This window comes from Primulina eburnea, chromosome 9 (genome assembly GCF_022965805.1).
Source record: "Primulina eburnea isolate SZY01 chromosome 9, ASM2296580v1, whole genome shotgun sequence".
Lineage (NCBI taxonomy): Eukaryota > Viridiplantae > Streptophyta > Magnoliopsida > Lamiales > Gesneriaceae > Primulina > Primulina eburnea.
In genome coordinates, this window is record NC_133109.1 from 31,498,845 (window position 1) to 31,513,652 (window position 14,808).

The 14,808-nt window shown below is 37.0% G+C and overlaps 2 protein-coding genes and 1 pseudogene across 4 annotated transcripts; all 3 read left to right on the forward strand.

Moving 5' to 3' along the window:
• Window positions 1–228: 228 nt before the first annotated feature.
• LOC140840559 (uncharacterized) lies at window positions 229–1,888 on the forward strand. Its single transcript, XM_073207736.1, has 3 exons — window positions 229–468; window positions 562–625; window positions 1,379–1,888. The coding sequence occupies exons 1-3, from the start codon at window positions 356–358 to the stop codon at window positions 1,634–1,636; spliced, it is 435 nt and encodes a 144-aa protein (XP_073063837.1). The 5' UTR covers window positions 229–355; the 3' UTR covers window positions 1,637–1,888.
• Window positions 1,889–2,450: 562 nt separating this feature from the next.
• LOC140841676 (peroxisomal membrane protein PEX14) lies at window positions 2,451–7,155 on the forward strand. Of its 3 annotated transcripts, none has more exons than XM_073209260.1 (13): window positions 2,451–2,603; window positions 2,699–2,798; window positions 3,967–4,205; window positions 4,349–4,397; window positions 4,511–4,701; window positions 4,905–5,094; window positions 5,184–5,276; window positions 5,510–5,580; window positions 5,683–5,725; window positions 5,824–5,891; window positions 6,141–6,185; window positions 6,285–6,353; window positions 6,470–7,155. In XM_073209260.1, the coding sequence occupies exons 2-13, from the start codon at window positions 2,741–2,743 to the stop codon at window positions 6,941–6,943; spliced, it is 1,590 nt and encodes a 529-aa protein (XP_073065361.1). In that variant the 5' UTR covers window positions 2,451–2,603; window positions 2,699–2,740; the 3' UTR covers window positions 6,944–7,155. The 3 variants fall into 3 exon arrangements, with proteins under 3 accessions (XP_073065361.1, XP_073065363.1, XP_073065362.1); XM_073209262.1 differs by having other exon boundaries at window positions 4,514–4,701; XM_073209261.1 differs by having other exon boundaries at window positions 2,484–2,603; window positions 2,718–2,798.
• A 1,490-nt stretch (window positions 7,156–8,645) lies between these two features.
• Window positions 8,646–14,521, forward strand: LOC140841677 (RNA-binding KH domain-containing protein RCF3-like; annotated as a pseudogene).
• The last annotated feature ends 287 nt before the right edge of the window (window positions 14,522–14,808 follow it).

Sequence of the window (14,808 nt, forward strand, 5' to 3'; positions counted from 1 at the left end):
AATTGTAAATAAGGGTTTAGATTGTTTTATTAAATAAGTATTTAGAGAAACACGTAACTATGATAATATAATATTGTATATAAATATCTCAGAGATAGATAAGGTATAAAAACAGAATACCATATTTGCATATACACATTCGAATAAATCCCAAGAATATTCACTACAATATTTATTCCTAAAAAAGGAAAAAAATAATTAGGTTGATTTCCATATTGCCACGTAGACTCCACTTTTGTTTCCCAAAAGTTTTCAATATATTCAGAAAATATTTAGGCAACTTTGCAGTTTTTTCCCAAAATCATTCTGATTCTGCAGAATAAAAAAACCGCATCAGATGTGAAGAATTGCTTGCATGAATTATTGCGAAGACCCGATGGCGATGGGTCGGGTTGTTTGCCCCAAGCCCCGCAGGGTCGGGCCATCCAACCTCAATTCCTTCATAATGCCGTTGAGGATTCGCTTACGGTGACGTTTTAGCAATCTTTGTGCGCGCGATTGATCTTCTATATTTTATTTTTGTGTTTGTTTTATTTATTTGAAGTGCCTTTTATGGAGCAGTAATGATGTCGAGGCGTCTGATTCGATACCTGGGGGTGAATTGCTGGACATAATTATTCGCAAGGTAAATTCTGCTCTGGGCTGGATAAATTTAATTTTTTAAAAAAAATTTTATTTAATGCTACCAGTTTCATTGATTAGTATTCAATTATGATTCGTCTGATCTGTTGTTTTGGATTAATTGCCTGATTCAAAATTGATGATTGGTTCGGTGATGCGTTGTGCTAAAACTTGACATTCTTATGAAATTATGGGTGATTTGATCCAATTTTGGCTGAATTTGTTTGATTCCTGCCTGCCCTGTTCAGTAACAGCTTCAAAAATTTTTAGGTTGTGTTTATCAATTCTTCAGACATGATTTTAAGATTCTAACACGTTATTTCGCGGTGACATTTTGCAATATATTCTCAATTCTGGTGTTAAATTTTTGGCCTAAAAAACGATTCAAAAAACAAAGAAGGCCTAGAAAGTACTTTTAGGAGTCTGTGGTTGGTCGTTTGGCGTTCAGCTTTCGATGAATGTGACAGTTTCCTAGCAGGCTGGATTTGTGAAGTGTTATATAATGTGTTACCATGTTATTCTCTTTAGTGGTATTTGCACGTAGTTATATTCCGAATGCTCGTTACTAACGGAATCCAAATGATCTCTGGATGGATTATAAGAAGATCTTTTCGTATCCGCCGACAACCATTTCCTTTAAATGTTATTCTGACAATGATTGTGGCTTTTGTTCTTACATACAATATCATACAACCTGCAGAGTTTCATAATCGGATTTAGTTTTCTTATCCCGTTTAACATGCTCTTGTTTTTCCAGGACTATAAAGCAGAACAATGTGCTGCTTTAGCATCATCTCCTCCGTTCTTCTTTGGATCGCCTCCATGCAGAGCCGCAAATCCTGTGGTGCAAGATTCCCATTTCGGGGTTGAGATTAATCGAGCCTCCAAATGTTTTTCCCCAACAGATCCAGCTCCTCCATCATTAGCTCATCCCAAAGTCGAGTTTGAGATAAAACAAGCTGCCATAAGAGTGGAAGGTTTTGACTGCCAAAGTTCTCGTGTTGCCATGGCATGAAACTCAGTACATAAATGTAGATACAAGAGAAATTTCTGCATCTTCGGAGCCTGCTAAACAAAATAATTACAACCGAATACCGAAAATTATGTACATATCGAGGAATAATATGTGTTCTGTTAGCTGTCGACAAGGGCCAGGAAGTTTCGAAATTTGGGTTTTTCTTGCTGATTCCCAAGCTCACTCATACATACGCTGTAAAGAATACAAGTGTAAATACAAAGATATCGACTTGTCCGATTCTCCGATAAATCAACTCTTTACTGTAAAATGCAGACTTTTTAGATTTACGGCCATATTAAATTGAATAGGTCTCTTGTGATATGTTCTCACACGAATTTTTATCTGTAAGACGGGTCAACTCTACCGATATTCACAATAAAAAGTAATACTTTTAGCATAAAAAATAATATTTTTTGTAGATGATTCAAATAAGAGATTCGTCTTATAAAATACGATCCGTGAGACCATTTCACATAAGTTTTTGTCTATTAAATTTATAAGACTATTTGTAACCTGAAATAGTCTAAATGCTCCTATATAAAATGAGAATTCAAGAAAACACAATTTATCGAGCTTCGAAACCCCGTAATCAATTTTCTAGTTTGTGGCTACATCTTAAGTTCGAGACCTTTCTCAACTAAAAAACACCCAATCATTTTGTATTTTATTATTTGAATATCAAAGTATTTTGCTTTGATAGCTCTTTCTATTGGAAATAGTAACATAATTTGAGAAAAAAAGTCGATTAATTTTGATTTACAAAATATGTCACCTCAGTCGTGAAAAATGTAATAAAAGCTGGGGCTATCGGTGCAAAAAGATAATAATATAAATATATAATATAAATTTGTTCTTGGGATGTGCAAAAGAACATCATCTATTAAATAAAGGTTCAATTCCTTGTGATCCTCTTGCGATAATTCTTCCCTGAATTCAATAAATCACCGCCTTTTCTACTTTGCGGGTAACCCTTTTCTTTGATTCGTACTCGTTTCCGATACAGAAGGAAAGATGTTTCCTTTCTTGGGTTATTTTGTATTCCTTTTCTTATTTTTATAGGCGATTTCTGCTGTGAGAGAGGAAGGGAGTGAACCATCATTTATGTCGAATCCATCTGATGTTCCCCCGAGTTCTAAAGACGAAAAGCTCACTAACCCAGGTTTTGTTTTGTTTTTCTTTACCTCTAATTCTTTGGGTTTGGATGAAATGTTTATTATGTTTTGTTGGGTGTGTTTTGAGGATTGAATTTTTACTAAAGTATGAGCTGTGGTGCTTGTTCGAGACGATTGAATTATTTGTCGAGTTTGAACGGTCAAATAATCACTCGAGATATGCTTGTATGATGTATCAATGAGAATGAAGTTTTTAGTCTAATTTAATTCTGCGAAACTTTATCTTGTTGTGGTCAGGTGACTGGATGAATTTTTGAGTTGACTAGTGGGGTTTTGGGGTCAAATTGGTGTCGTCAAGAGCACAGTTTACTGTTTATTAGAGACTTTTCAGTTACCATGTTGGTGCTGGATTTCTGCAATGTAAATCATTTATTTGAAGGCATGAAATTCCGTATTAGAGTCCTGCATTTTCCTTGTCGTTGTCTGGATGTGTTGCCGAGAACTATCTGTCTTGGTTACTGAACTGATCTTAGATGTTGAGTACTTGTTCGGTCAGGAGACTCAAGACTCAAATAGATTGTATTTGTGATGGTTTCTTTATACTTATGAAGCTGATAATTGAAATGATTTGAAACTAAAATTTACAGTTTCGGAATATTCTTGTGTTAATGGCGTAAAATAATATTTCAAATCAGTGGAATGATGTGACTTTTCATGGTAACAATACTGATACTTCTCATGGCTCGTACACAGTATATATTTGTTCTGGTTGTCGAAAATATGTTTTTTATTTCAGTTGATTTTTAATTCATAATCTGATTAGAAAAATCATCCGTTCCAAAACTAACCATGTCCTCAATTATATGTTACTTATATGATGGTAAATTTATGCACAAGATTAAATATTTTGTAATTGCATTTGGTTCCTCTGGAGCCCTGTCTTTATTATATGACTTCTACGGTTTGATCTTTAGTAGGGCCCTTAAAGTAGATACAGTAGTGCTTCTACCCTATCAGTCCTTCCACTCTAGTGCCAAGTCTAGTATTATGTTTCAACAAGATTTTTCTTTTTTACTTGCAGACATTTTTTTAACTATTAGCCTTGAAGAAATGAACAGAGAGAGAGAGAGAATTAACCATGAATATTCCTTTCGTGGTTTTGTTGTTAACAAAATATGGATATATATGGTATTGATTTTTCTTCTCGAGGTGCAGTTTCACAGGTGCTACAACCAGCTGTTGATAGTCAGGATGCCAAGATAGCAGCTATAAGGGAGAGCCCTCCTTCAGCTTTTGTGAACTCAGAACCAATTCGAGAGGATCAAGTGGAAAATGCGGTGAAGTTTCTTTCACATCCCAAGGTTATGGGATCTCCAGTCATGTACAGAAGGTCATTTCTTGAGAAGAAGGGACTCACAAAGGAGGAAATAGATGAAGCCTTTCGGCGCGTTCCTGTAAGTCACCCCCTCCCCCTTCTTCCACTTTGAGGACACAACATTTTGTCTCGTATTTTAAAGAATCTGATTAGTGTCCAGAGTCTTAAGCATGTCTTTAAGCAAAAGTATGTAATCATAGTAATCTGCATAAAAAATCATAGGATTCAACCCCAGCTGCTGCAACCTTTCAGCCCGTTGTCACTACTCAAGGTATTATGAATTATGCCTGCTTTGAATTTTCTCCAAATCACAAGGTAAATCTTGAGCTGTTTGCCTGATGATAATGCTAATTATATCCAGTCTTTTTTGACTGACATATGAAGTAGATGGCCGGATAAATTCTTCATCAAATGTTCAACAGCAAGCTCCAACACAAATTACACAGCCTTCACAGATTCTACCCTTGGGCAGTATTTCAGAAACCGGAAAACTATCTCGATTCCACTGGTCGTATGCACTCTTTGCCGTAGGCTTTTTGGCTGCTTCAGGTTTTGGGACAATTGTATTATTCAAGGTAATGTTCTAGATGAAAAACACTCTGTCCTCAGACAAGTTGACCTGGATGGTGATTATATGTGTCTAAAATCGGAAATACCGTGATGCCTTCATTTCAACTTTCACAATGATAGTGATTTAATTTAGTTTGAAAAATAATGATAATAGTGATTTGATTTTCTTAATGTAACATAAAACTTTTGGTGTGCCTGCATGAGTCAGAACGCGATTGTTCCCAGATTGAAGTCTTGGATTTGCAAGGTTGTAATGGAAGAAGAGGAGGGTCGGATGAAGAAAAATGATACGAAACCAAGTGTGGCTGAAGAAGCAGTAGGTGCTGCCAAAGCTGCTGCGGCGGCAGCAGCTGATGCAGCCCGTGCTAGCCAGGAGATAATGATATCAAAAGGAGAAGGTAATCTGTTTCTTGTCTGCTCTATATTTTTTATTCATATGGATTTTAAATCATAAGCTTCATGATTGACATTGTTTATTTATTTTCAGAGAAGAGATGCTTTGAAGCGCTTATCAATTTGTTAAATATACAAGTACAGGAGATGAAATCTATGGGTACTGTTATACAAAAGTTAGAACTTGGTAAGACCTCTTCGTTATCAGTGTTATCCTTTATTTATTTTCACTATTTTGTTTCTTTCTGTTCAAGTTGTTATATTGAATATTGTTCTTCCATATTCATGGTTTGTTTGATCTCATCTCATGCTATATTAACAATCTAAGGCAGAAGCTTTTTATTTTATTTAGTTAAATCAACAAAATTCTATTTTTTCGACACAGAGGGGGACTAATTCTATTCTTCTTTTTAAACTCAGGGCGGAGTAGTGTTAATGGAAAAATAATCATTGAGGAACAAGCTGATCACCCAGTGCAGACCATTTCAAGGGTAAGCAGTTATCACTGTTTCCTTAATATTTCTGGCAGTTATCTGAAAGGTAATTGATAGTCTTTGATCATCCTGACTATCATTTTCGTCTTGTTTTTCCAGCAACCTTATACCAATGGCAGCGCAGACGTTGATTCACGCTCAGGTACTTTATTCATTGAGCAGTTACTGAATTTCGTCACTATTACATTTCTCATTTGCTCTACAAAATTCTTGATTTGTGGGAGGGCATATTCTTTACAGTGAGATCTTTGTCACCTCCTCCACCTAAGCAGCCCTCTGTTGCCCCTCATCCGAAGTCGTATATGGAGGTAAATATTTTGATGTTTTCTCTGTTAAGCACTTTCCTGGCAAAGATTAGTATGGTATGTCAATATAGCTTCCCAGGTGCTTCTCCATACAAAAGAAGTTTTGAGCTTTACTCGTTGATCAGATGCTTCTTTTCAAAATATACATTTTATTGATGCTTCTTTTCAAAATATACATTTTCTTGATGCCACTAGAACTTCCATCTGCCATAATTATGTATGTATTGTTCCCCTTGGAACCGTTTCTTGCAGATTTTGGAAATGATACAAAGAGGGGAGAAACCATCAAACATCAGGGTTAGTTCACTTCCTTTCTTGTTCATGTTTTGTATCCATGTGCATAATGGATTTTAAAGTTTTATGGATTAAACTGAAGTCATATATTTGTTGCCTCAGGAGATCAACGATGCACCACCAAATCCGAATCAGCCATTATCCAATCCTCGTTTAGCTCCGAAACCTAAGGTTTGCTATTCAAGATTTCTTTGTTTCATCTCTCCTTAACAAGTAACTCAAATGTAAATTTCTCATGTATATGGTTATTAATAGCCGTCACTAATGCTACTCATCATTATAAACAGCCTTGGGAAGCAAATCAAGCACAGAACAGCTCAACCAACGCTCTTCTTACTCAAGAAAGAATCAGTTATAGCTCAAATTATGAGTTTCTAAACAAGGAGTCGAATGGAGCCGGCACGGTTCCTAGGTGGCAGCAAAATAACGTAAGAATAACAGAGATGGGAGATGGAGAAGGGCAGAAAGTTGGATCTTCAGCTGTTTCAGGTGTTGAAAAAGGGGTTAGAAGATCGTGGGTACCTCCCCAGCCACCACCTGTTGCGATGCCCGAAGCAGCTGCAGCCATACGACAGGCAAAGAAATCGTCTTTCCAGCAAGAACAACTGACGGATGATCAAGCACTGGCTCGTTCTTTGTATATGACTAATGACATGAAGGGGACTACCGTAATCTCCGAGTCTGGTGATGTCGTCGAGGCTAGTGTTGAACGTTCGAGCGAGTTACAAATGGGGGAGAGTGGCCTGTCCTTGGAGTCTTGATCAAGTGCGCCGGGATCGAACCGTGTGTTGCTATGCTGTGGGCACTAATGGTTCTCCTGACCTAGGCCTATGATGGTTATAGTTTTCAGTATAATTTGTCAATCGAACGATCTTCATGAATGGTGGAAGTACAAATTCCGAAATATGATTTTTCTATTGTATATTCTGATATAATGACACATACATGTGGGTCTCGTCCCGCCTTTCCTCGATCTCCACGAAACGTGGCGATTCGTAGGACGCTCCGACACACTCGCGTGCGTCGTATCCACGCTCTCCACACATTGTTTCCCATTCCGACGGATCCAATATCCAATAAATACATCCCTTCCTACGCCATCTGCTGCCACCAAATATCGTCCCGAACTAAAGTTCCCTTTGTTTTATTCTATTTATTTATTAAAAAATAAAAATCATGTCGTTTTTGTATAATTTTATTATTTCCTTGTTTTTAAGAGAGGACGAATTATGGAACCGAATCGGACTTGGTCTTATCCCTTGTAGCATTTTCAATTTATTTTCTTGCAAGAAAAGTTGGATCCAAGCTTTAGTAATCAAATTTTCGTGGTTGACATTTTATGTAGAATTGAATCAAAATCGTAACCTACTATTTTGTTCTCGAAAATTTTATTCACAGTTGGCTGAAAATCTATAAATTCGTCTTATTTTATTTTATGTCAATAAACTATTCCGCAACTGATGCCGGTGATGGCCATACCACTTCAAAGCCAACAAACCAAGCAACTGCGTGCAATTGTTTGGAATTTTGCGACACTCAGCGCGCCAATCAATATATGATGTGCGGATCATTTTTGGATTCGGACAAAATAAGAAATAGCGGGAGCTCCTAGATATTTCCGAGAAGCCAAGAGAAGACGGGGTAAGAGTCAGGCTCGAGTAAAGAAAAAAATATCTTACTTAAACCATCTCCGTCCGAACATACATCAACTCGGGAAGTCGATCAGGCTAATACTTGTACAAATTTGAGCTCCCAATGTAGCCCAGACAACATAAAAAGTCCAACATAGTGGATCAAGGATCAGAATCCCCTCTGTGTCCTCACATTGTGGCTAGTGCCTAGCATCTCGAGACAGATACCGATTCTGGGCATACAGATATGGGTCACCATGACTTGGAATCATTAGCATATCAATTATTGCACGTGGTCTGAGGTCGATGTGACAAGATTAGGGACATTATGAATTCTCAGTTGTGACAAAATCAGGGCAGGACATGAGCAGTCGTATGATCACGAACATTGACATAACATTGAAAACAAGGTCATCATTATCTCTTCCTTATAAACACCTAGGTTTGCTCGATTATTTGGGGATATTCACTTGACATTTTCATAAGCACTCGCTATATACTCACTATATAGCATTTTTATTTCTTTTGCGTGGATATTTGACTGACTTGAGTGTCAGAGTGGCTACGTCGGTCGGATATCTTTTTGACGCTCTCACTAACGTTCATTGTTTTTCAAGTGTGCGGATCATCCAGTCCGAGCTCCCTGCACCCGGTCGCTAACATTCACAGCCCGATAAATAGCTTCCAACTCTTCCAATCTAATCAAAATATAATAAAATCGATCGATTGACATTATTTTGTTTTGTATATAATTATTTGATGGATTTGACAGTTCAGACTTCGTTGAGCATGATTGGTAATCTTAACTGACCAGATGTTGAGTTAAAAGTGAAACCGGCTCGGCTCATTGAGTTTAACCCAAAGTAGAAGTGATCGAAAATGGAAGCGTAGGAGCTGATTGAGAGATTAACAAAGATTTTGAGTAAAATTTACCCAAAATAGAAAAAGAAATGAACCAAAAGCCCTATTGCTCCTCTCTTCCGCGCTCAAAACTTCCACAAAACGCGAAGATGTCCCAAAAATCTGAGTCTCATCTTCCAGTATGGTTCTACCTGGTATGTCTTTCCTATATTTCGACGTTTTTATTTATTTTTATTTCTCCCTCTCTCTCGTCCTTACTAATTTGGCGTCGTCTTTTTTTTTTTTCTTTTCCCTGTAGAGGAAAATCTGTGTGAAATTTTTTATTACTTCGATAGAATGGTTCTGGTGATTTGTATGCGTTGGTTTTCGGATTTGCAGTTCGAATTGAACCTGAAAAGAAACTGGGATTTTTCTCATAGGTGATAGTTGCATAATTTTGAGCTATGGCGCGAGCATTTTTATGTAATATCCTGTTGAGGCCAGCACCCCAATTTTTTTCGTGAATGGTTATTTGAAACGAGTTTCTGTATATTTCTTTTCCTAAGTTCTAGGCTCTGACGATGTAAGCTGATCTTTTTGAGTTGGTGATATTGTTTAGTTGAATTTGTACTAAGTTATTGCAAATTGTTCATGGGGTGAGAAATTTTTGAATAGGAATCGTGCAATATTGCTTGGGTTGTGCGGATGTTGGTTGTGTTTTGAACTGAAATTTGAATCGAATGAGATTGTTAATCCACTTGATGAATGAGGAGCTCTGTGAATTGATAAGGTTTTATTTCCCCAAAAATGCGTTTCTTTATGACGAGGATCCTTGGAATCTTTATTTTTAGTGTGCAACCATGTACCAAATTATATGCCCATTTGCTAATTAGGTGGTTAACTTTTTCTTTTGTGTAAAAGATGAGTATTATGTTCGGTAATATTTCAAATCCCATTTCATGTCCTTGGTTCGCAAGCTGGAGGAAAAGATAAATAAAAAAAATATCCCACAAAAAGTGGATAATTACTTCATATGTGGTAAAATGGAAAATGAATTGATGGCATGCGATAATACTTTTACTGATTCTCAAGAGAATGTGGTCAGAAAATTTTCCTTCTTGAACTTAAAAGATGGTTGATACGATCTTATAAACTCTATCAAATCCAAGTTTAAATATTGTTGCCTCATTAAGTTGAATTCACTATGTTTTATGACTGTTGCTAAAAGTATGTTAGGACTTGTGAGTATTTTTTTTTCTGTATCAAATATGTCTTCATCTCTTGCCTCTTTCTTCTATGGCTTCCTTGAGCAGATGCTGGATATTGTTTATCCTCATTTTCAAATATTTTTCGGGTCTGTTTTAAATTTCTTGAATAATCTGTTAATTTATTTTACTTATTGACGTCTGATTTTTCTGACATATGTTGCTCTTCCAACATGCAGGTGCCTTCTCTCAAAATTTAAGTTTTAAATAAATTAAAATAGCAATACTGTGCTTCGCTAGTAGCTTCCATCAGGTTATGGAAGGAAACAGGAGAAACTTTCTGAACAAATATTCTAATCCACAGTTCAAAAGAAAGGGTGTTCCTAGTAGGGAGAGGCGTCATAATTCTCCTCTTGGACAATTTTCTGGAAATTCTGATTTATCGGACACTGTTTATCGAATTCTTTGTTATTCAAAAAAGATTGGCAGTGTTATCGGTAAAGGTGGTAACATAGTGAAAGCCCTCAGAGAAGAGACTCGAGCAACGATTACGGTTACTGCTTCTATTCCAGGATCCAATGAAAGGATAATAATCATTCGCAGTCCTTCAGATAAACTTGCAAACATACAAAAAATAGAAAATGGCGACACTTTCGGGAAGGGAGATGGTGTTATGGAGCCGCACTGTGCAGCCCAGGATGCTCTCCTAAGAGTTCATGACAGAATTGTCAAGGAAGACCTTGGTGTCGTGGAAATCAACAATAGAGATGACCTTGTGGTCACTACACGGCTTCTTGTGTCTAACAGTACAGTTGGATGCCTGTTAGGAAAAAAAGGAGACGTCATCCAAAGGTTACGAAGTGAAACTGGTGCAGATATACGCATTTCCCCTGCAGATCATCTCCCAATATGTGCTAATAGCAATGAAGAATTAGTGCAGGTAAAATGTTTATTCTGATTTGCCTGTTATTTTTTGGACTCAAAAAGACATTCGGTGGCTTGAAAAGAACATACTCCCTTGCCCTATTTTGGGCACGCGATAGAACAGTTATTCATTTCTTCTGATATGCATATCTATGAGGTAAATACTTCCCTTGTTCATGTCTGAAGAATTTGCTGGCAATGGAAATAAAAACTAGCGGGAAAGAAGACGATTATGCTCTTGGTTTGAACTGGATTGGGATTATGAGTTGAAAGATAGTGAAGCATGTGAAGAAAGATCCTAAATTTTGTCACTCTGCAGGCTTCTAGGAAGCTTCTTGTGAACTTTGGAAAGAAAGAAAGCTGCTTAACTTATTTTTGCGATATAGACTATTGGGCCTTCTGTTGCATTCTTCAATTAAATAATTGGATGTATCTGTAGTCTGGACAACTGTTCAAGCCTGTTTCCATTTTGTCATAGGATTAAGTGAGTTGCGATATTGATACTTTTCTTGGTATGCGATAGATATCAGGTGCACCTGACATAGCAAAAAAAGCTCTGTATGAAGTATCAACTCGTTTGCACCAGAATCCACACAAGGATAAGCCTTCTTTGAGTTTTTCAAGTCCCTATGCTAGTCAAGGATTTCACCCTTCTGTCCCCGAAGTCAGAAATATGCTTCGCTCAGGAGATATCTCTTGGTCAGAACATAATGCTGATGTTTATAACTCGTCACCTACGCCATGGATGGGAGGACATGTGACCAGGCCATCTAAATTTGAACCTGAAGATTTTGATGGTATTCATCCTCCACATGATCATGAAACACTAAGTGAGTTTAGTATGAAAATTCTCTGCTCCGCTGAAAAGATTGGTGGTGTGATCGGCAAGGGAGGATTAAATGTTAAACTCTTGGAACGAGAAACTGGAGCTAATGTCCGTGTTGAAAATGTGTCTAAAGAGTCGGATGAAAGAGTTATTCGTGTTTTCTCGCTTGAGGTTGCTTTTCTCTGAAGTGCCAGATTAATTTTTTTTTTAGTGTTTTGTTGGCTTCTACTGAGCTAAATATTGTTTTAGGCTCTCTGGGATCAAAAGTCACAGACTATTGACGCTATTCTCCAGCTTCAAAATAAGACCTGCGAATTGTCTGAGAAGGGAACCGTCTCCACAAGGCTTCTTGTTTCATCAAGTAAGGTTGGCTGCATTCTTGGACAAGAGGTAGTATCATCAATGAGATGAGGAGGAGAACTCATGCAGACATACGTGTTCTTTCCAATGAATGTAAGCCTAAATGTGCATTCGATGATGAAGAGCTTGTGCAGGTGATGTCTTATACTTTAGTCTTTGTTGTGTAAATCAATGCCTAACAGTGCCGAAACTTTAATTTGGACGGTATGGTTATATTTTAATTTACGTTCATACATCTTATAATCAGATATGTGGAAGTTTTGGGGTTGCTAGAGATGCCTTAACAGAGATATCATTAAGACTTAGAACCAGATGTCTTCGTGATGCAACTGCTTCAGTGGAACCTGCTCCTGTGAGACCAATCCCAAGATTTGATCCTGCCAGAAATCTAGTTGGCGTCCTACCTCGACCAAGTCCTATTGGAGCTGGAAGTTCTGGAAGATACGAACATATGATGGTATGTTTCTGTTCAACATGCCTTCGTTTGAAATTTCCTTGGCTCAGTGAGTAATCCGTGATCTTTAGTTTATGCATGCTTATAAGTATTAGTTTATTTATTCAGTTTCTGTGTGATGCTGATGTAGGAAGGATTAAAATTTACCTTCACCAATATGAACTCTGAATTTAATTTATTATTTAATGCTTTGGTCTGGAACCCGAAATAAGCTTTTGTATGGATGGCAATTTGGCATTTGATATAAATGTTTAGGGAAACTGTTACATCAAGTGAAGAGCATAACTTTTGTGACAGCAATAGAATAAGGCTCTAAGCATCGACAAAATTAAAGACACGGTGAAGGAAAAACCGAGGGATCAGTTTTGCATAAATACAAATGCTGTTATTTTTGAGGAAAAATGTTATTAAATTGCTGTTGATACTTCATGCAATTTTGAATATATCCTTGTTTTTTGTGTAAGATAAAAAGTTCAAGCTACTCTCATAGACCTACTTCTCATAGGAAAAGATCTTAAAGTTTGAATATTTAGCTTTCAACTTGTGCAGCAATACCAACTCACATAGTTTTTTTTTTATCTCCCTGCAAGCTCATGTAAAGGGCACTGTATTATTTTGCTTGTCGGAATTAATATTTCCTTGGTCTACACAATAAATGTCATTCCAACTCATGAAATAAATATCATGTTTGTTAAGATCCTGCGATTTTTATCATTTTTTAATACGTAATAGTTGTGTTTGTGCTGATATACAGGGTGGTTTTCGTGGCCATCAATCTCCAAGTTATCCTGCTCCTCTACGGGCTTCTAGGTAATGGCTACGGCCATGTTATATTTACTATCTATACAAAGTTGCGTACATGAACTGTTGGAGCCGAGCACATCGTGTTTTATAATTGGACTTTGTTTGGATCTGCATTTCAGTCACTTTGTTATCAATGAGGATGATATCATTTTTGGAGGGAGGCACAAAGTTGAGGTGAGTCTAGCATATTGATTGAAATATTCTAAATTAGTTAAAGCATGTTCCAAACTACTGCACCTGCCCCGAGGTAGTTCGAAATTTAGATGTTTTTTTTTAATACATTTTTTGACATATTTATCTACTTACCGAACTGGTTGTAATATCTTAAGATGGATGTATACATGACTGCGTGGCTTAGAATAAAAAAGCAACCACTGTCCCGGGGAATTTAATATAGTGGTGAGCAAGGGCAGTCTAGTGGTCTACAATGCTCCATCACTTGAAAACTTAGCATCAAACAGTTGCCATTGTAAACTTCCAAGCACTTAGTTAATGTATTAACCACTTCTTTACTAAAGAAGTTAGCATAATTATCTATAATCTCAATTAGCAGCGGAGGCAAAACTACCAATTCGGGAGTGATTTTGGTATTTAGATTTAATCAGGAATTCGGAAACTGCAGTTATTCTTTGCTTCTATTATCCTTAAATTCATTTATTAGAACTTCTATGTTAAATATAATAGGCTTAAAGCTTCATATAGGACTTGAATCGAAGAGTTCTAACACTTTTTCTTTGAACTTTTAGTTTGCTGGGAGGTCGAGAGCGAAGTTCCATGATCCATATTTTGCTACTCCTGATTTTGGCAGTTCGGAACATTTCAATGCTTCACGAAATATGCATCAGATGCACACATTATCTGCTGTACCAAGTAGCTATCCTCAATCAGGAGCCTATCAGAGCTATAACTCTCCCCATGGTGTGTACTCAAATGTTAGTCCTCACATGTCCTATCAGAACTCAAATCCTCCATCAGTTGCCCACCAAAACATCCTTACACAGCAAGGTTTATACCAGAACATAAGGGCACAGGATTCATACCAGAACACAAGTGCACACAGTTCTTACTATCATTAATGTTCTTTTTGAGTAGTCTCTGTAGTTGATTAAACCTCGATTATGAAATACCAAATCAAAGCACTATAATCCACTTTCAGTTCTTGTTGTACACCCGTGTAATAGGTGTAGCCTTTCAGTCAAACCATAACAAAAATATACACAGTCGAACACAAGCAATTTGAGTTCTTACAATGTTCCATTTTCCTTGAGAAAAATTATGGATTTTGGTTCTCTGTGCATCATGTAGCATGAAATCTGTGGTATTTCTGTTAAATCTTTTCAACAGCTCTCACGTTTAGATGAGTTGAGAGCATGTATCTATGATCATTCATTGCACTCTATATCATTAAATTGAATCTCGTTGCACACCTTCATGAGACTCACTTTAGGTACGGTCCGTTCAACCCATAAATCAGATAAGTAGTACTCCTGCAGTCGTTCCACTTCGCATAAGGAAATTTGTTGGTGATCCATACTTGGGAAATCCTGGATCTTCGAATATGTTGTCACCACAACTTCTAATG